General features: G+C 43.5%; 3 protein-coding genes across 3 annotated transcripts; all 3 read right to left on the reverse strand.

Moving 5' to 3' along the window:
- Positions 1–112: 112 nt before the first annotated feature.
- Positions 113–9043, reverse strand: LOC135496466 (uncharacterized). Its single transcript, XM_064785799.1, has 13 exons — positions 8846–9043; positions 8104–8226; positions 5878–6088; positions 5155–5367; positions 4502–4624; positions 3904–4110; positions 3527–3684; positions 3049–3179; positions 2458–2620; positions 2073–2283; positions 1416–1593; positions 949–1138; positions 113–537 (listed from the first exon to the last, which is right to left on the reverse strand). Exons 1-13 carry the CDS (start codon positions 9032–9034, stop codon positions 217–219), a joined length of 2418 nt encoding a protein of 805 aa, XP_064641869.1. The 5' UTR covers positions 9035–9043; the 3' UTR covers positions 113–216.
- A 1921-nt stretch (positions 9044–10964) lies between these two features.
- Positions 10965–15588, reverse strand: LOC135496468 (uncharacterized). Its single transcript, XM_064785801.1, has 2 exons — positions 15038–15588; positions 10965–12898 (listed from the first exon to the last, which is right to left on the reverse strand). Exon 2 carries the CDS (start codon positions 12885–12887, stop codon positions 10980–10982), a length of 1908 nt encoding a protein of 635 aa, XP_064641871.1. The 5' UTR covers positions 12888–12898; positions 15038–15588; the 3' UTR covers positions 10965–10979.
- Positions 15589–16110: 522 nt separating this feature from the next.
- Positions 16111–19729, reverse strand: LOC135496467 (macrophage-expressed gene 1 protein-like). Its single transcript, XM_064785800.1, has 2 exons — positions 17949–19729; positions 16111–17218 (listed from the first exon to the last, which is right to left on the reverse strand). The coding sequence occupies exons 1-2, from the start codon at positions 19617–19619 to the stop codon at positions 16616–16618; spliced, it is 2274 nt and encodes a 757-aa protein (XP_064641870.1). The 5' UTR covers positions 19620–19729; the 3' UTR covers positions 16111–16615.
- Positions 19730–20588: the final 859 nt, after the last annotated feature.

The raw sequence follows: 20588 nt of genomic DNA on the forward strand, positions 1-20588 counted from the left end.
TCGTTTTGCATCGCACACAATTAGTCCTATCAAAACGTTTATCGTTTCTATTGATCCTAACCCGATACTTTTCGTGGGTACAAATAATGATTACGGCTGAATACAATAAAATATATTTCAAATATACTGTATGAAAATTCAAATTGATTTCGGTCATTCTACATGTAATCGTCACCGCATGGTGCGCAGGAAGCTAGTCCCGAGAGCGATCAGTGATCACGGGAATACTGGAGTATGCGCGCCTGTCGAACTTTCGCTCATTTCAAAGTTTTCACCATAATCCCCGACGTCTTTTAAACTACGCACAGAATCACCCTGCAACGGCATCACCCCGACCCCATTGCGCTTCTTTGTCACTCCGCTCGTTGAAGGCTGTGAATTACTTTCCTTTCGGCTGTTCTTTGACGTTGGCTCAACTAGTACGTTCACCATCCGCTTGGTGCGTATCACCCCGCGGATTGATATGAACTCGTTCATGAGAGGCATAACGGTAATGAAGAGGGCGGCGATGAAAGTCCAGCCCACTGAAAAATAGACCTGAAACAGAAATATTGTGATTTTTGACTAGAGCAAGAGAATGAAGAAAGTGGATCGGGAAATTGACCTTTGAATCGATAGCCTGGGGATAAAATCATATACATGTATACTAAGCTGTCCGGCCCAAAGGCGGTCAGTTTGCTGAATGCGAATTACATGCAGCTGGTAGCAATACAATGACATACAAGGACTCTTTGGGGACGACAGCAACCAGATGAAGATCAAAGTAAGACCGGGTACACAGGCAAAAGTGTCCATGCATGTATCATTGAAGGGTCCATGGATGGATCTAATTCTACTCCCAAGTGCAGCTTTAAAATGTGTTTTATGAATTGGGTACTATTAAAACCCATTAAACTCTTGGTAACGGTAAACATGTTTGGGAAACCCCGGACTCTTTCTTCAACCTACCCACTGCGAGAACTGCGACTGGGTCATGACGTCTATCGTGAGCATGCAGCAGGGCCACAAAACTACCAAAACAAACGTGATTAGCGCCGCTCCAACGTAGGCGATGTACTTGGCGTTTTTAAACGTCTCTTCGACCTCGGCCAGTGACGGTCGGTTGTCCAAGTGATGGCCACCAGTAACCTTCAATTCTCTTGAAAAAAGCGAGCATGAGATTTGTACTCAAAAATGTACATTGTGTGCATATGTGCACATGAGGCCGTACATGCGTCGCTGTGCCTAACGACAACGGTACGAAGAACCCAGGCGTTCGAGACTCAGTAGTACATTATCATGCTCTGGAACAGTGGAGATCAGGGAGTCGAATACAGCTTATACGATCATATACTGGCGATAACTGTATCAACAAAACCTCGTACCGTATTCAAGTGATCGATATACATGTATTTTCGAATCAAGAGATACCTTACCTTGCATATAATTCCGTCCAAGGGGACAGCGGGTTGTCAATATCACGTGTGTTTTCCCAGATCTCTGTCAGCATGTGCTTGTTGTATGAACGATTTGTAAGGAAGGTCACAATGACTGTGATGATGCCGCTGGAGAAGATGGCGACCAAGTTACCCGTCAACATGCTCAACGAATCACCTAGACGAAAAATTGACGGAGATGCAAGGAAAGCAAGCAGCAGCGTCAACGTGAATGTATTGACAGTGACAGTAATGATACCATTGGACTGAAGATGGCTACAAAGTTAACCGTCATACATGCTCATGGAATTATCTAACGAGTGTACGATAGTAACGTCATTGCCAGGGTCGTCGAAGTTTCAGATTAGTAGGGTATTTCACGATGACTTCTCGCTGGACAACAAGTGAGCTCCACGCAAAGTTTTCCCACGCAAGCACATCGATCCTCACGTAGGATGCACGATCGGTGCAAGAAGTGCTCACTGTGAGGAGACTGACAGTCTATTCCAGGCTGGCAGATAGCATATTCGTATTCGAGCTATGGAGAGAAACACCTCCATCATCAAAGGCAGCATTTTCAGTTCCATGTGTGTCCTTGACGGAGTTTATACTACCGTACTTCATAAAAATGAAGTCAATTTGAGACTAATATCTCACCTGTATTTTTCACAAAAACGTCTCCAGAAAGGCCTCCCGAATTCATGGCCGACTTAGCCAACCAGGCTACTATCCCGAGGAATATTCCAGCGACCGCCCCCGAGACCATTCCTACTGAGTTAAGCCGAGTCCAGAACATCGCCAGTGATATGGGCACTACTGCCGATCCTACCAACACGCCCATGAAGTTGTACACCCATCCAAGTGAAATCTGAATTGCAAATTAAAAGCCGTTGTATTTATGTAAGCAAATCCCGATTAACTCGTAGTTTTCTTCAATCTCCCAATGAGAAGAGGATACATAGCATTTGCTGCGGACCAAAAGAACTCTTGTATCACTAAGCAACCGTTACCACTGACGAGGCGAGGAGATTGAGTGTCTTACCTGCATTGAGTTGAGTAAGAAGGTAAGCGGAACGATGGATACGGTGACCCACAGCAAACACCAGTTCTTCAGGCCTCGCAAATATTGGATATACACCCGGTACGGTCCGTGTACCTTACACTTGAAGTCCGGCTTGATCGCCCGTTTGCACACCTTCCGAGCCCTGATGACAAAGGTGTTTAATGAGAAAAAACAAAATTCATGGAATTCGTTCCAAAGTGCTCAGTTTGCTACGAAAGTGAGATTTTTCACATTTGGCCAGAATCTGTTTTAAAACGATATACAAATTGAGCACCATGCACCAGCAGTTAGTTCTCTGTTCATACTTGCTTTGACGAAGTATTTTGGTAACACTTTCTTTAGTTGGACTGGACTGGATTCGTTGGATAACTGTTTCAGACAATTCTTCTGTTTGTTTTCTGCAATCTTCTTGTAAATGAGGCTAACCATTTTGTTTATGTTTTTCTTTGTAACCTTATAGCAAGGAGGAAAATACACTTCATGTTGGGAGTCTATTTGTCAAGTTCAGTTACTGGCAATGAACTTTCTGAAATTCAATTAAACCGCATCCTGGTCTTTAGCTTCACTTACTGATCATCACTTTCACAGTTGGCACAGAAAGTCATACTCTCGCAAACACACTTGTCTCGAGGGTTTGCCATGCGGCCTCTGCCCTTTCCGCACAGTATACAGCTGTTCGTGTCCACGGTCAAGCGGTATGGCTGAAACGACGCGGAGGACAAGATAAATGAGAGCAACAAAAACAACTTTTCCTTTTGATCACTTGTTGTTGAATTTGGTGAGTTGACGAACTGAGAAACTCGGGATGTTGGGAACTACATTATTTTTGTACTTAAACCGATCCCGATGGCCTGGTGGTAAAGGCGTCCGCGTCGTAAGCGGAAGGTTGAATGTTCAACCAGGCTGGTAACTTCTTTCCGATGCGGCCGGTACAAACTGCCTTCTCGCAAGGCACCTGGCATTAGAGGTTGGAGTTTGAAAGTAAAGAGCGTCTCATAAGCCAAAGCTGGCTGGTCCTTTCATTAGAGGTCACAGTATAACTTTATACCTTTAGGTGTATCATGTAGATGTCGTACACCATTATCGAGGTCACGGCGATGATCTCCGCAGAACCGGTTGAGGTCACAGCCATCAGTATAATCAGTACCATCATCAGCTCACCACTGCGACCCATTAGGACTTGGGCAACCATGGGAGGAACCAAACCTGGACAATGTTTTTAAAAAACTATCTATATTCTGATGTGATAAGTTCCATATCAAATATTCTTTAACAACATCACTTTCAAAATTCTTAGTGGGAAATGTGGCGATATGCAAGATAGTTATGAATCTGTATCGTAAAGAGAAGGGGCAAGATATCTGAAACAATCGAACACACCATCGAAGGTTCTGAAAAAAGCAATATGAATTCCTCTCAGCATACCTTTGCTGATGTCATCGTCACTGAGAAGTGGAAGGCCTTGTTCTGCACCCATCGCCACAAATACCAGACCCATTGTCGTGGCGAAGGTGAAAGGCACTGCAAACCAAACCATTCCTCCCGCCAGGAAGCCCCAGACACCTTCTTTTGGCTTGGCTGCCACCGCGCTCTGCCAGTAAGCTTGGTCCACAAACACCGTACCAAAATTCCCTTTTAAAAGCAAAATATGCAATTTGAAGGTTCAGTCAGTGATAACTCTGCGAAAGGAAGCAGCGTTCTTACTGATCAGCCAGGCGGGGCTTAATTATGATATAAGGATAAGTCCTCTATCCGTTAGTCATGATGTTGTGGCCGGCAGCATCATTCACTATAGGACTAGGAGGTGTTTTCCGACTCATTAACGTTTTCTCCAACCTTTCCCTGATTTATCCGACATTGAGAAATCCAACCGTTTTATCTCATTCGATTTAATTGGCAAAGTGTTTTTCTCCTCATGTCTAGCTGTTGTTTGTAATTCTATGCTTCGCAATTATATTACGTACCGACAATATTAATGATATCTGTTGCTTGTGAATCTATGCTTCCCAATTTTATTACGTACCGACAATATTAATGATACCAAAGACAAGTCCCAAGTGTGACCTCATGGTGAGGTAACTTTGGTCCGTATTTCCCTCAGGGCCAACTGAGCAGCTCAGGTAACTGAAGACCGTGTTGGCGCTACCTGCAACAAGAAAATAAGTTTCAACAATGGGGACATAGTCAAGACCATTTTGATACCTTGAACTGCAAGCAACGTAGTGTCATTGAACTTGATTGGTAATTCCATAAGACATATTAGATATATAAGAAGAGTCTCATCTCTAACGAAAATCCCGTTAGGGCCGGATAATAGTTTTTCCAAGGTGACATTTTCTCCTACCACAACGGCGTGGCTTTCAGGGAACTAATTTTCTTGGCTCTTTCTATAGTCCTTCGAATGCGACAAAAACCAAGGTTCCTAGTAACCTTGCTATTGGGCAAACAAAAAGACCCCCCCCCCGGCCAAGTGAGGATCATGAACAGCTCGAGTAGATTCCCTTTGACCAAAGACGGAGTTGCTCGGCCAATAAACCCAATTGGCGCATAACCCTCGTGACACGTGGACAACACTGGTGCCGCTGAAGAAGAAGTTAGCATCCATTGCACCAGCTTTTGACTGATAGCAATTCGATCATAAACGACTGAAGTTCTATAAGTTAAGTAAACACCAACCATAAACTTTGCTGTCGGATAAAGGGTCGAGGTACACTTTGAACACGAACACCAGCGTCGTGATGAAGATGATACCAGTGTTGAAGTACGAGACATAGAATGTTGCTCCGAGTCCTCCAATGTAGCTATAGCTTCCGATGACCAGCGTCACGAGCATGGTAGCCATCTCAACGTTCATGCCCTTTACCAGGTTTGTCAAGACTGCAATACCCCCTGCAGAAAATAAATGGGATGAGAGCTTGAAGTGTACCAAGACTAGCGACTTTTATCTCTAGCGCCTCTAGGGAGTGGCTGGTTAGACGACTCTTATACATGTACATGTACTTGGGAATGCAGTCCTTCACCATCTAATCAGCGGTTTTTGCATAACCTTTGTCTAATTAGAGGTTTTTAGCAAGTAAAACACAATGCCCTATTTCGATTTCTGATCAAAGGAGAGTCCAACAAAGACGAATCGACCAGGACGGTAATGTGTAAACAGAGGTATCACGATTCTATGAATTAATAATGCATTAATCATAACTGTGTCAAAGTTGATTAAAGAATCTGCGATGAATTTGACAAGACTTGGCAGTTGGAACATGTTGGGTATAATTCAATTAAATCGCTAAAATGAATATGGTAAGGCCCTCGGCGATTGGGGTCCATGTAGGTCATTTCCTCCAGGGTGGAGACTGACAAAGTTGTCAAACTTGATTCTGGTTTGAATCTAAATGGACTTGCCTAGCATCAGCATAGCAGTAACGATTATATTGGTCAAAAGGGCGAAGGCACAGAACACAAGATGAGTCTTGTTGCCAAACCTTGCCCTGACCACTTGCAAGAAGGTCTTGGCACCGGGAGCACGGATCTTCAGTTGGATGGAGAGCATGGAGAAAAGAAGGATTTGGATGCTGGCGCCCGCCGCATACCAGAAGATACCGCTGATACCGAACTGTAAAGAAAAGTTGTCATATTATTTAGCTCCAATCTACCTATTTGCGATAAAAAATAACTAATTTGCAGTTTTCGTGGAGCAGTTCTCTTTATATTTCTTTGATTTGATTGTAAAAAAACCAACTAGTTTTCATTATCAAAAACCTGGTTTTCTTCTTATAATAAAACTACAGCGTACATGCATAAAAACCTATTTTTGTGTTTGAACTACATCTTGTATTTGCGCACTGGAAACGGGCAAAAAATACTTGCGTGACCATGTTATTAGAAAGCATCATAACTTTCATAAATCGATGAAACTGAACATAAGAGAGCTGCTCAAATCACCGGGTTGAAGGTGATAAACACCAGTTTCTTTGTTATAAGATAATGATATCGTGACACGAAGGACGTGTGCTATTCGATATTTCCCTGGTTGCGTTTGAGAGAAATAGCTTTAAAACATCAGGGTCGCTTCTTCATATTCTTATGTAACAGGGCTGAGAATTTAAAAAAAATTCTTCTAGAATGACTGCCGCTCAAGATTACCTCCCTCCTAGTCTTAATTATTTGGCAGTGGTACAGGTATTGACAAACCGCAATATCAAAGTGTATAATTATATAGATCACTACTATACAATTGTACACAGGTCGTAACAACATGTCATTAGTTTGGAAGAACTTTTCACGTTTGTAAGGAAATAGTGAGGACTTGCAAACTAACGTGTTCCGTTTACGATCAGACATACGTTTCAAAATGACTTTGCAGGATTCTTTTACGCGTAAATCGAGCAGTTTGTTTTACAAGATAATACGCCTACGTAACTTGTCAATGTGATATTATTCAAACCTTCCTTAACGCTTTCCTCGACATGTGCCTTATTTACCAATTAAAATTACCGAATAAGTGCTATGCTACTAGGCTTCAGGTTTGAAATGAGAGATTGTTCAACGGAGACGAATATGACCCAGCAACGAACTCCAAGCAAGTATTCATTGCGCCTCTTATTACACCCTTGTTAGAATCCACAACGCAAATGTTGGCCTCCGGTGGCAGAGAAATCCAACGCCAAACAAAACATAATTACTTGCTCAGTTTACACCTTCACGTAGTATAATGTTAGAAAAACAAAGAACAGACACCCACCCTTGAAATTGGCATTCACTCACTTCGTTTGGAAAGAGTTCTAATGGCTATTGGATTTCAACATCTCGCCAAAACGGAGGTGCCTATGATCAACCCTGAATGACAAACGCGGCACCGTCTATTGGGCGAGAAAACGGAAATCTGGCGAACATCAAGAGGTGATCATGTCACTAGTGGGAGGCTTTTAACGCTTTACGGTTTCTCTTACTTTTTCCCTGATTTATCCGAAAGAAGTCCGACACTCTTCCACTTTTCCCGGAAAGGTCGGATTTCTAAAAAAACAGTGGAGCTTCCCAAAATAGGGCAATAAAGATCAAAGGCCAAGGCCTATCTTGAATAGGGTTAATGAGGTGTAAATCAAACACTCAGAGTGACCCAAAGTGTGAATATCATAAGTAGCTAATGAGATCACACCTATGGCCACATCACACCCAAGACAACCAGGATTTACGAGTGATTCGCACAGGACATCCCAGACCATCGTATCCCAATACTTGGTCGATCTCAAGGGTTGCGAACCTGTCTAATGTCTCCATAAACCGGCCCAGAATCCATTGACAGAAAATCTATCATACAAGAGACGGATTGATTTGTCTTCTATATAATCATTTAATTGTCAGAGCGCGTCTCAATAATACTGCCGGTATTTTATCCACTTTGGAAGCCAACCAAGGTTGATGTGAACTCGCATTGATTTCGTTGCCGTGCCGGAAGACTCGCTCAGGAATCGCCTTTAGAGGGTGAGGAAGATTATTATGAGGATACTGCTGAAGTCGATTATGATTTTATTGATGAATGGTTTGATGTGGCCTTAGTTAGGTGACATAGCAATCGTTTGAAACAGAGCCACGTGTGATGGTGCTGGTGGGGGTGAGAAGAAACCTTACCTGACTTGCCACGGCCGAGGACTGGAGTAAGGTAGCTGCCCATGTCCACTGAGAAACGATAGTGGTGGCTGTCAATCCGATGGACACTTTACCCCCAGCGTCAAACTGTGTGTCTAGGTTATCCTGTTGGAAAACAATAAACAGGGTGTGGCGTGTGACACTTTTTAGCTTCTTCACCCTAAAAATACTGACACTACATAGCTTTCAGACCTCTGAACGTCCCAGTATGCTCAGTAGCTCACATCAGAAGAAACAGGGAGGCATCAAGTGGAACCCAAGATTTGATTATGCGCGTTCAATCAATAAAAATCATGTCTTTCTGGTAATTGAACTGTTTAGGCAGTTGATGTATATACTCGTTCATCTCATAGGGATCGCGTACAAAATTATTTCAAAAAACGTCTGAAATCAAATAAGTAAACTTGTTCTTAAAAATCTATGACATTTCCGATACATCTTCCGATACACCGAAGGGGAGAGGAGTGGGTCTAATGAATTTCAGAAGTTTTCTAAAATTTCAAAATTCTGATTTGTACACGGTCCCTTACTCATGTTTCATGTACGGTAAGAGGAACATAGATATTCAGTTGTTTTATAGAGTGGTAAAAGGATATTTTGTCGGACACGGTGGACGTTTTTGCGCAACATAGGGAGTTTTCGCAAAGCCACCGAAACGTCAACGTGAACGGCTATCCAATTGTTCGACATCGTTATCAGGCCTCTAACATGTAATCATAATTACCTTGTCTTCGTATACGTATTGCCGAATAGCACTGAAACATTTGGCAAGGATGATGGCGAAGACTCCGAAACCAACAATGATGACCACTGCTTCCCAATTCTCTAGTGTCGGTTGAATCCCTCTGATTATTTTCCTCTGAACAGTCGACGCAAACAGCGCATTGCATTCGGACGTATTCCTTCGTTCCATTGCTGTTCTACCGTATCGTGTGATCGAAAGGTCTCAAATCAGTCGCGCGCAAACTTAAATTCGTTGTTTAATTATCCACATCCAGAAAACTGCATTTGTTTCCGTGAGGTGCTTTTAGAGTGACGGAAATTAAATGTTTTCAACTAGCCTGCATGCCATTTCCTCATATAAAATCGATTTGTCACTATCTGCAACTCCCACATGTCCATTAGAATGAAACTATAAGGCTGTTTATCAACCCTTATTTTTTTATTAATTTTAAAGAAAACGTGATATTTTTTACTCAATCTTATGATAGAATGTTAATGTTTCGACCGGCCATTGAAATACGTATCACTCATTGAGATTCATTATCTAGCCTGTTTATATTAACGCCTCGATCCTACTATCCTTTATGATAAATATGTTTTCGACCGTTTCGATTGGACGATTTATTACTTTCACTTAATAACACTCCAAAGATGAGGCATTATCAAACGAAATCAAAATGATATACCTGGAGGCCTTTGAGCTTGATACCGAGAGCATTGAATTTCGCCGAATACCAATATCTATCGTGACCCCACTGTACAGTATAGTAAAATCAGCGAAAATATGCCAAATCGGGTGTGGATTTTAGAAGAAATCCATCACACAATAAAATGATCGATTCTGAATCTGATGTTCCGCCTCTCTGAGCTAGCAGCCAACCGAGACTGAAGCGATTGGAAATCAAATGAAGACAAAGTGTTCGGCCACGACTGTTCTATGATATGGTTAGAACAAGTATATCCACGTTTCCATTTCAAACATCCCAATGAAAGCCGAGTCTGACGTAAACATTTAAACAACGTGGCTCCTCTTCAGTGCAGATACACAATCACGTAAAAGTGTCGGTTCACACTTGAAATCCAAACCGACTCAACCTACGTAAAGGCTATGACGTAAGGCGTCAACAAACTCGTTAGTGAGTTGTTTTGGCTTGTATCTCTCAATTCACGCATCACGCGCAGGTTGAACAAGGAACTACAGCCAACATAGCAAACTCTCAGCAAACCAAGTTGCGTGCACAACTTTCTGACTCTGCTTACGTTGCAGCTAATGAAGCTAGCCCGATGGGAAATAATCAATTCATTAGCTAAGATATCGAGGGGAATCCAATCGGATGATCGCTGCGTACTATTATTGATATCGTCACAGCACATATCTCAATGCTTAGGACCGACTTCGTCATAAAACCATCGGCCAAATTACGTTCTTCGAATGTGTCTACATTCTCTTCTCACATGATCTCGGTCCCCGTTATAGTGAATTCGGCCAAGTCTCGAATTTGAGGCAGAAATTCTGGCCCGCAGACACCTACGTACATATACATTATGTCGCGGAATAACTGTGGGGACACAGCATGCAGGACCTCGAAACGACGCCGCTTCATCTCCGCCACAGGACTGAAGTTAGTCTAGGCAGCTGGCACAGAAGAAGAAAAAATAAAGTCCTGTATTCATTCATTTAGTACGCGATCCCGCAAATCATCTTTTATACTTTGTCGGCGGAATCGAGGAAAAAAAAATCAATGAAAAAATCGATGAAATACAATTGAAGAGTTCAGGTACTATAGTGCAAGAGCCGCTAAAAGGTATTCCGAAAAAAGTAAGATGAATAGTTGTAAGGAATAAGGATCTGAATACGGAACCGTTTAAGCTTGGACGATGCCATCGAAAATCAGGTAGTGAACATGTAGGCCTATTGTAAGAAGACGTCACTTTTGAATCAAAACCATTACAGTCACAGCAGAAAAGATGCATAAGTCGAAATTTAGTGACCTGCAGTGCATTTAGTGACTTTCGCATCTGAACTCTTATCGTACTTCGTCAATCGCAGCTGGGACGCAAAAAAGGCACCGGGTGAACTGCAGATGGCACCAATGCAGCGTCAAAATCCATACACCTGCTCCCCGTATTCTCTTTTATCTGGAATTTTTGCACACGCAATACCACGCAAGACCAGGCTGTTCGTCAACCATGCAGTCTGCTGCAGTCCCGAATGTGTTGACGCGACTCACATCACTTCTATCCAGAGTATAACTATTCTTTTCCAAGTTGTGTTTAACAGTGACTTCAAAATGGCCACCTCCAGGCTTGGTATAAAGCGTCAGATGGTAAATGATGATATAATTTTTTGTAATCGTTTTTCTCTCAAGAAGTTTCTTTTCAGGTGTGAAGGCGAAGCACTCTTTGATGCTTTCTATTTCTAACAACTGACACTTTTCCCCAAGAGGTTTCGTCAAAGAGTTTGCCAAGTCTATAAAGGCCTGCGAAGCTTTTTTAACAGCAGAGGAATTGGTCGGAATTGACTCCCATCTCAAGCAGTTGCAAAAATGTGGAGCGATTTTTGCATTTTTGCATGTCCGAGAAGCTGGAATTTTGGAAAAAAGGCTGATGCCTCGATCTGAGAGGTTACCAACTGCGATATCACGGAAGTTAAGAATGTGATGAAACGTTGCATGGATATCGAAAGGTGTTACAAGACGCTTCGAGTTAATGAGGAGATTTTGGAAAGCGCGTTGATGTTTTTGTTTGAACCACTCCGGGAGACGAAAGGAGAAAAATGGGTTTCGTTCCTCCTGCCGACCCTGGACCGTCTCTCTAATCTCGCTCTGGAACCTCGCCCCATGGTCGCTCATCAGTATCAGCATAGTATTGTTTAAGTATCCTTTGATTAAGAGCATCTGTAGCCAGGCCTTTAAGTCATCATCAACTATATTCAATGGTTTATTGTCATTGTGAGAACACTCAGAATGGAATCCAAACGAAAATATCCTCTGATGTTTAAAAACATTGAGGAAATCCGTAACCCAATTCATCTGCACATTATGTCTGAGTTCCGCACCTAAACAATACGGTTCGAATTTCCTATATTTTGTCTCAACCTCCGCGTAAAAGTCAAATGCGTGTAAATCCATAGGCTGTTGCTTCACCCCATTCATTCTCCAGTTAAATGTTCCCCCCTTAGATGTGTCTTCAGTCCACTGCGTGACATATCCCGCATCTTTGAAGTCTTTCCAAATCCACGGGAAGCCATCCAGCGTACCCGCCACCTCGTGTCCCTTGGCAACATCAGGCAATTCCTTCTCGCCCTTTCCCGTCAAAATTGGCAACAGTGCACCAAGCGTACCGTCGGAAACAATATTATACCCCTCCAGAACAATGCATTTCAACACATCTATCATGAAGGCGTATGATTTCGGAAGTTTTCGCTGCCAGGTCATCCGTGAGGTGGAATCGAACCCAAACATGAGTACATTCATCCCAAGCGCCCCTTGCGGGAGTTTCACTTCTTGGGCACGTCGCTGCATATGGCTATCGTTTGGGATGGTCAGATGGTAGTTCTCGTAACGCATACCATCAGCAGAACAAGACACCTTTGATGCAACACTAGTAACTTTTGCACCATCCTGAATATTGCTAACCGGTGGTCCAAAGTATTGATCAAAATCTCGTTTACCCCTCATAAGCGGGTAATAATCGCAGGTGATATTATGACCAAACTTTGTTTTCGCAAACTCCGAAATCTCGAAAGCACCACCATTTATTTTTACCCAATTTGTCCCTGGGCAGAGAGGTTTCGAGATGTTCCTGAAGACGTGGTGGAACTTCGCGGACGGATACATTTCGTATTTGGGTTGGACGCAAAGTGGCTGTTCATCACGACGGGTTAGCTGCAGATACCGACGACCATGATGACTACTTCCTTTGCTTTCATGCCGCATGACGTATAAACCAAATTGGTAGACCAGCGCTACCGAGCAGACGCACGCAAATGCCAGGAATTGGACAGGGCGTCCGCATTTCCTCCTTTCACACAGCTTTGCCATGCTGATCCGATCTGAAATATAAATCGAAGAATTGAAAAGGACTAGTCGAAGATAACGACACAATCCTGCTCCAATAAAGTCATGTCCGGGTGTGCTTGAAGCTCTAGCGCCCCGCAAACGAGCGATTACATGTTGTCGCTGCAACCTGCGAGCAAGTTATGACAAGATTTTCCCCACAAAATTTTCTCCTCCCACACAGCATGCAGTTTTGTTGAGTACAGAGAGTCATAAAACGCGTTTTGTTATAATGTTGCCAAAACGTTGTACACTGGCCTTGATTCAATCTTATGCCGTGGTCACACTGGGGTTTTAACACGAATTGAATTCGAATTAAAACGTTGATACGTATTGGGGCGTCACACTCAATTCGGTTCATACCGATCTCAATCTGCTTTAACCAACACGGTTCTTAAACCGAATTGAATGCGAATCAGCTAATCCGAATTAACTGATGTATTTAAATGATCTCATTAACTCAAATCGTTTTTCGTTATGCCATAGAATAGGGAAAAATCAACTCCCTTGCACGTGACTTGCATTTCCATTTCCTGGCAAGGTATGTTGCCGCCGGTTCGTTGGTCAAAGGTACGCTGGTCAGCAACATCGTCGCGGCGGGGTTTTCCCCGGTTTTGGCCTCGTTTTCGAGGGCGAGGCCGGGATTCTCCGCTAATAGCGACGGTGGTGTTGACTCGCTGAGGACACTCCTCTTTGACCCGAACTTTGGCAATAGGCATGGCCGGGAGATGGAAATGGTCAAGCACCTTACGCGATTTTAACTTGTTAATAATGACTGTGTGATACTGTGATATTATATACTTATATGTTTTGTACTCGTAAATTTTATTCTCCCATATGGGAGGTTAATAAATAATAATAATAATAATAATAGATGGCGCGTCGTTAGTATGCATTGAGTGTGGCGCGTTTTAAACCAATTTGAATGCGTATTCGGGCCAGTGTGACGCGACCGTTCTGAAACTGGATTAATCAATTCGTATTCCGGAGAGCGCTCTACGGAATTCGGTTTCAATTCGCATCCAGTGTGAACACACCATTAGAGTAACCAGACTCCAAGATTTAATCAACGCATTCTTGACCTTTGTAAAAGATTCCCAACCGAGCAGATGACCCAATTAGTGTTGCATGTATTGGCGTGTTGTGTCAGTGTATCAGGCATGTAATAGGGTGGATGACTTATGCAAAACAGGACACTCAATACGCAATGTAAGGTCAACCAGTCCAATGCCATAATGCTTTTTCCAGTAACCCCACGTGCACAACCTACATGTAAGTCAGTCTGCTGCAGGAGGACAGGTGGATAGCCCAGGCTGCTTGCATATTATTGCATTGGCCGGGTCTATTTGGCAAGCCGCTCGCCGAACAGGCATCTTTTTTGTCCTGTTTGGAAAGCCTCTTGCCAAACAACACTAAAAAGCCACCCTGTTCGGCCAGCCGGGCTTGCCAAACAGAGCAAAATTTCTTTCCTGTTTGGCAAGCCGATGAATAAACCACGCCTACTCATGAATATGCATAATGGCGTATTGATCTGAAAATGGTCTGTTACTGCGGTTTTTCCTTTAGAGTAACCAAATTCCTCTGAAGCGAAATGACGGCAATGGCACCCTTGGGCATTTCAGGACAAACAAAAGTCGCTGTTTGGTATTAAAGCCGGGCTTGCCAAATAGTCACTTCCTATTGCATTATCACTTTCACGTAGAATGTAAAGGAATGTAATGGATTAGCGGTGCCCATTAATATAAGAAAATTGCCAATAATGGTTGTACCTTTCTCAGATGTCTTAAAAGAGTGACCATTTCGTCTTTGTCGACTCAAGAACTACATGTACTGGAAGTATCACCATACCACCTCATTCATGATGATGACGATAACTATAACCAGTTACCATTAGTGTATACATGTACACTGCTGCTAGGTATACAACTAACTGTTCGGCCTATAACATCAAGTCCCATGCTGCTGGGTACTGAGAAGCAGGACCTACTTCACAGCTACATGTAGTTTCGGTCAAATCAATCAGAAGATAGTCAGAAAAAGCGAATGTTGAGGTTCGTTGTCCTCAAAACATTCTTCTACTACACTCCGTCACATGCGGTTAATATGTACATTGTATGGATATTAGCAGTACCTACCCTACGAATCCAAATGAATAGCGCTAGCGCAGTGCATCCTCTAGTATCTGCAAACCATCACCTTTCTTGACCGAGTTATTACATGTACATAGGCGAGTTCATCACACTCCAATGTATTTCTCTATAGATTCCAGAGCGCAGCACCTTCCAAGCAGCTATACTAGACGACTTCATTAAACAATCTCGACGAAGTAGGGGCGGGTTGTGACATGATGGCCCGCCGCAGCCGAACTCGAACGTCTATTACCAGTTAGTTGCAGGAGAACAATGAGGTAAAATTAATGGCCTTCAAATTATCTGTCAGATCCGGCTAGCTCGTAGGCTTCGGTGTACTGTACCCAACCCATATCGATACTTGACATGGAGGATGCCGCGTTCTGAAGTATCGGATATGAGAATATCGGTCAGTAGCTCATTAAAATAGGCTCCGATCCGCTACGCTGTAGGTCAACATCAACTTATACATGCTTCCCGAAATTGGTGGCTGACGGGTTGGCATACGTTCGTGACGTACAAATGATACTGCGTTGAAGGGGTACGCCGTTCGTAATTACTGGGCCAGGAAAAAAAGAAGTGCAGTTACACACAATCCCGTAGTGCAGTTATGATGCATACAACTTGGCAGAAATCTGGTGTATATTATTAGTATCTTTCTGCACAAGCGCAGTGTTGAAACCTTGATTCAGTACGTAATCACGCTATTGGATTTTTTTTTATTCAGTTAGAAATTTCAAATTTTTAACGAACTGTCATATGGTCACGTATGTGTGTCCATGAATGAAGTGAGCAAAATAGCATTCCGCGATAATGAGGTCACTGCAGCTGCTGCCCTCTATTTCCCCATCGCTGAATTACAGACAATGTCGGACAAACATGCGGGTGCGTAATGGGTCCAGGCTTTCTAACTAGGGCAGTTAGATTCAATCTGGCACATGTCCGAGTGTTGGGAATACTACAGAATTGTTCTGAATATTTCTCTCTCTGACTCTATGGTATTATTCATGCTAAAACAATGCAGGGTCAAAGAAAATTGACTTTGAAATAAGCTCAAATGCGTAGAAATACATGTAAGTGTCGATGTCCGACTGTCACGTGACTAAAACGTCATCAATATCTTATTCAAATGACCTTGTGAGCTATAAATAGTAACGTCGCGGAATGCTATTGAAGATATTGAAACTTATAAACATTTATCAGTGATTTAAAAACATAAAAACATGGCGAGATTGAGACCGACAATACATTCAATGTTTAAAAAGGATGAACTAGTATATTTGGCCAATGGGAACATGAAGTCGAGTCAAAATTGTCTCTTCTATTTAAGGTATTGTCTTGGATCGAACATCAATTACTGTTTCAGTCTAGAGTAAAGAATGAAATATATTTCATTGAGACGTGTATTCTAGGGGAGTTGCATTTCCGTCACACCGGTGAAATCTAATTGTTTTCCCCCAAAGCAAGCTCGAGGGATCGGCTGTTTTCAACAATGGGAAACAGAGAGAGACGCTTAAACTCTCTTCTAGCCGAGGCCAAATAGTCAGCAGCTGAACGTGGTTGGCAATGCTCTGTGAGGTGAGTTTAGACTTGAGCTGCCGGCATGTCATCAACATTCAAAGAAGTACTGGAATCTTCTCTGAATGTACCATAAGGAGCCTTACTACACACATTGTCGAGTTCCAGTCCATCATCTCTCTTCCGGTACAGCGAGACATGCTTAGTGTGGCGCCGCCAACCGAGAAAAGCGATAACTACAATCAAACCGACGAATGCAGTGACACCTATTGTGACACCAGCAACCTGGCCACCATCTGTCGTCTTATCCATTACCACTTCCTGTTTTTCCATTAGGTGAAGTTTTTCCAGTTCAGTGAAGCTTGAACGCGACCAGAGTTGAGTCGAGTCGTTCTTGACCCAGACCCGCTTGGCCGGGCCTATGATGAAGAGCAGATCGGTTTGGTTCAATTCTAATCCGGGTAGAGGATTGAATGGCGGTCTACGGACATTGGGCAGGCCCTGGTCTATCAAGGCGTTCGCTTTCACGCAGTAGTCAATCTCGCAGTTTGCGTCAACTGTGGCGAGATGCTGGCTATAGCCGGACGGGCATCGGTGAGGCCATGATCCTGGCCCGGATGCGTGCACATAACCGCTGAGAGACAGTTCACCGCTGCTCTTTAGTTGTGACTGTAACGAGAAAGAGAAGAAGAGACTTTATGAAAGAAGATATGAACAGACTACCGGTACTTCAATTGAAGCCCTGAGTACTAAATACCAAAGTTATGCTTTTGGTGAAACTAGGAACACCAAGCTTTCGTCTGCAGGAAGAAAACGTCACAAACTATAGGTAGAGTAGTTTACTCAGGATTCAGGAGATGAACAAACCAACTGACGATGACCAATCTATGTTAATTTGAATGTCAAGCAGCACTTACTAGGTATTTAACCTCAATTTTCGGCATTTATCACGAGATATCGATTATATATGAAGGTCTGTGTGGGAAAATCCCACTTGCACGTTTCCGACAAGTGGCGTATTGCCAGATCAAGTCATGATGGAATTCGCGAATAGATACCGCTTATAAAATAATACTGAACTGCGCACTCTCGGTCTGGTGTGAAACTCGGCCACGCATGCACATTCCTCAAAGGGGATAAAATGCCAAAAAGTAAAGTTCACCCGCGTTTGCAATTGGTTTTAGGACCATGGACATACCTCAATGGTTTCAGTCAGAGATCATGATCAAGCATGTCAGGTGGCTTGTTGCTTTTAAATGGGTTTGAAAATGAGGTATAATAGGCTCTGACACTTTATTTGAATCCTATCGGACCAAATTTATGAAATATCTTCTATTTAGTTATACCAAGAGGAAATAACGTTATATCCTCCTGGTTATATATACCGATATTAACTTACCTTTAGGTGCGAATTGAAGACGAGTGGATTCCCGGTTCTGCAGCTGAAGAAGCCGGCAAAGGGTACTGAGTATCGGTAGCCAAGTTCATAGTCATCGCTCACACACACTCTCATGAACTCGCCCAGCCTCAGGGGGTAGAACCGCACTGGGCAGCCTTGCGTCTTGGTCAACGGGTTCGAGCTCGTCTTCGTGAAAATCCCACCGAACAGGAAACCGGAATTCTGCTGCACTTCACCAGTGGCCGCGCACCAGTACGCTTTATAGGTGGCAGCACTGGAGTAGTACGCATTCCCGCACTCGTCATGGCAACATGTCGCGACGAGCCAACACCTATGACATGAACGGTGGCACTGCCAACGCTTGTAGTTTTTAGACATTGTCCCTTCGTTCAGGTAGATCGATTCGTAGCCAGCAGGACAGCTATAATCTCCAGAGAGAGGGTTTTTTTGTGCAATCTCGCCGCAGAGGTCCCCAGCATTGGAGCCAGGGCGCATACTGCAGGTCTGGTAGACGCCTCCAAAAGTAAAGTTTGTACTCGGCGCCTTGCATGAGTCATCGTCCAGGTTGGCCTGGAAGTTAAAGTTTTCACTGTCCTGGTTGGTACATCCCCGGTATGTGTTGAACTTGTAGTAGCGGTTGATCATCTTCTCCAGACCCGTGATCACCTCAATGAGGGTTGGTTGCGGTATTTCGGGCATGTTTTGCGGGGTGACGACGAAGTGCAATGGATCCCCTGCTCTGTCAATGGCAACCAAACCATTATTGATGCCATCCTCCCATAGATTTATGGTGAAGTTTACCCGGTATGGCGGTCCACCGTACGTGAGGATCTTCGAGTAGGTCCGATTGCTGAGGTACTCGTTGGAGAAGGTCTCACTGGTGGAATGACTGAATCCCCCACCTAATCCGATTTTCCCGAAGAAGGAGGCACTGGCTGACGCCTTGATTGCGCTCTTCTGGTTCTCATAATCAGATGAGAACGTACTCTTGATTTGGTCCACCTGGGCAAGGGTTGCGCCCGCTTCTACGGCCGTGACCACGTGAGTACCATAATCCCTGACAACCAGCTGCAGAAGATAGTCCGCCATCTTGGTATTATTGTTCGCGATGTGAGCCGCAATGTCCATCAGCCTCGCTTTGAATTTCGGGTGTAGTTGGGTATCCGGTTCCATCCTGATGGAATACATGTGATGACGTAACATGACTCTTGTCGTGATGGACTTATCGTTGACCTGGTGCTTTTTGATGCTTTGGTGTTCATCCGAGAACGACCCACTCACAACCGAAAAGAAAGATGCATCCGCGTTGATCGAAGATGACGTGATGCTGGTGTAGTTACTCCAGTGTTCGATCAGCTCGCCAAACGTCTCAACCTGGCTTCGCTTCTGGGGTACGGCGTATGTGGTATCCGGGATGAGATACTGGCCGTCTTCGGTCATCAAGCACTGGCTGTAGTTCATAAACGCCACCTGTCCCATATCAACATTACGGAGATTGTCCCAGCCACCACCGGGGAGGGCTTCGAATCTGTTGACGCCTTTCTGAAGGAGACAGTTCCTAAAATCCCCAACTGGATAACGCGGCTGACCAACACTTCCATCATCATCCGCTGTCGAAGCTGACTTCAGGAAGAAAAATGCTGCAAGCGTAACAATGAAGACCGCTGTCATGACTGCGTTATATCCCTTGGGTCGGACTGGTATATAACTGCTCTAAACCCAACCAAGTCGTTAATATAAACTGCTCACAGCTCAAACTTGTCAGTCCCACTCAGAGACTTCCTGGTTGAATAATCACATGACTATCATGTCCATGGTGAAATATCAATATCACAACATACATGACCAGGCCTAAAGGCACATGTTGGAATTCCCCGAGAGTGTATAGGACGTTGTGAAATCAGCGCTTTGTTATAAAGTACAACAACCTCAATGCGCTTTAGATTTATTCCCCAGTCTTTGCAGAAACTTTTCGGACGAGCTCAGATGAGCTGCTCAATCAGCACGACAACCTGAGGCTGGTAAAGACCTGGGCGGAGTTAGGCATGTAAGGCAAAGAGATATGCCGTCCAGTGCATCACGTCTTCCATCCAAATTCTAGTCCATCCAATTTACGGTCAATATCAATTTTAAAATCGCATACTTTGTACATGTATTGCTATTATAATAGGACCAACTTTATATATGATGTACTATCAACGTGTAGCTGTAACCCCTTGTCATCAAAATAATATGGCACTCTTTTTCAAAACATATATTTTTCCAATGAATAAAGAATAAAATTCGAGGCACCCACAATGTATTGCTGTTATGATGATTTCGATGCAGATTAACGTGGCTATGAATTTTACGCTAACCTTTAATGTTAGTGTTTTGGGTGGGGCAACACGAAAAACCGCGATACATCCGTGATTACACCTCATAAGGGCAAATCGGTAAAAATCAGGGATATTAATCGCAGAAAAGAACAGAAAGAACAATTAAATTGGATTAAATCTGCATGCAATATTTTGTTATTCACTTTTAACAACATTTGCATGTCACTGCGACACGGACCCGCGGCACGGACCCGCGGGGTCTGGTTTCTTCAAGGCGTTTGCTTTGTGGACGCTCTCGCGGGGTAAACTTGCTTAAGTTTTG

Source organism: Lineus longissimus, chromosome 12, assembly GCF_910592395.1.
Source record: "Lineus longissimus chromosome 12, tnLinLong1.2, whole genome shotgun sequence".
Taxonomy (NCBI): Eukaryota; Metazoa; Nemertea; class Pilidiophora; order Heteronemertea; family Lineidae; genus Lineus; species Lineus longissimus.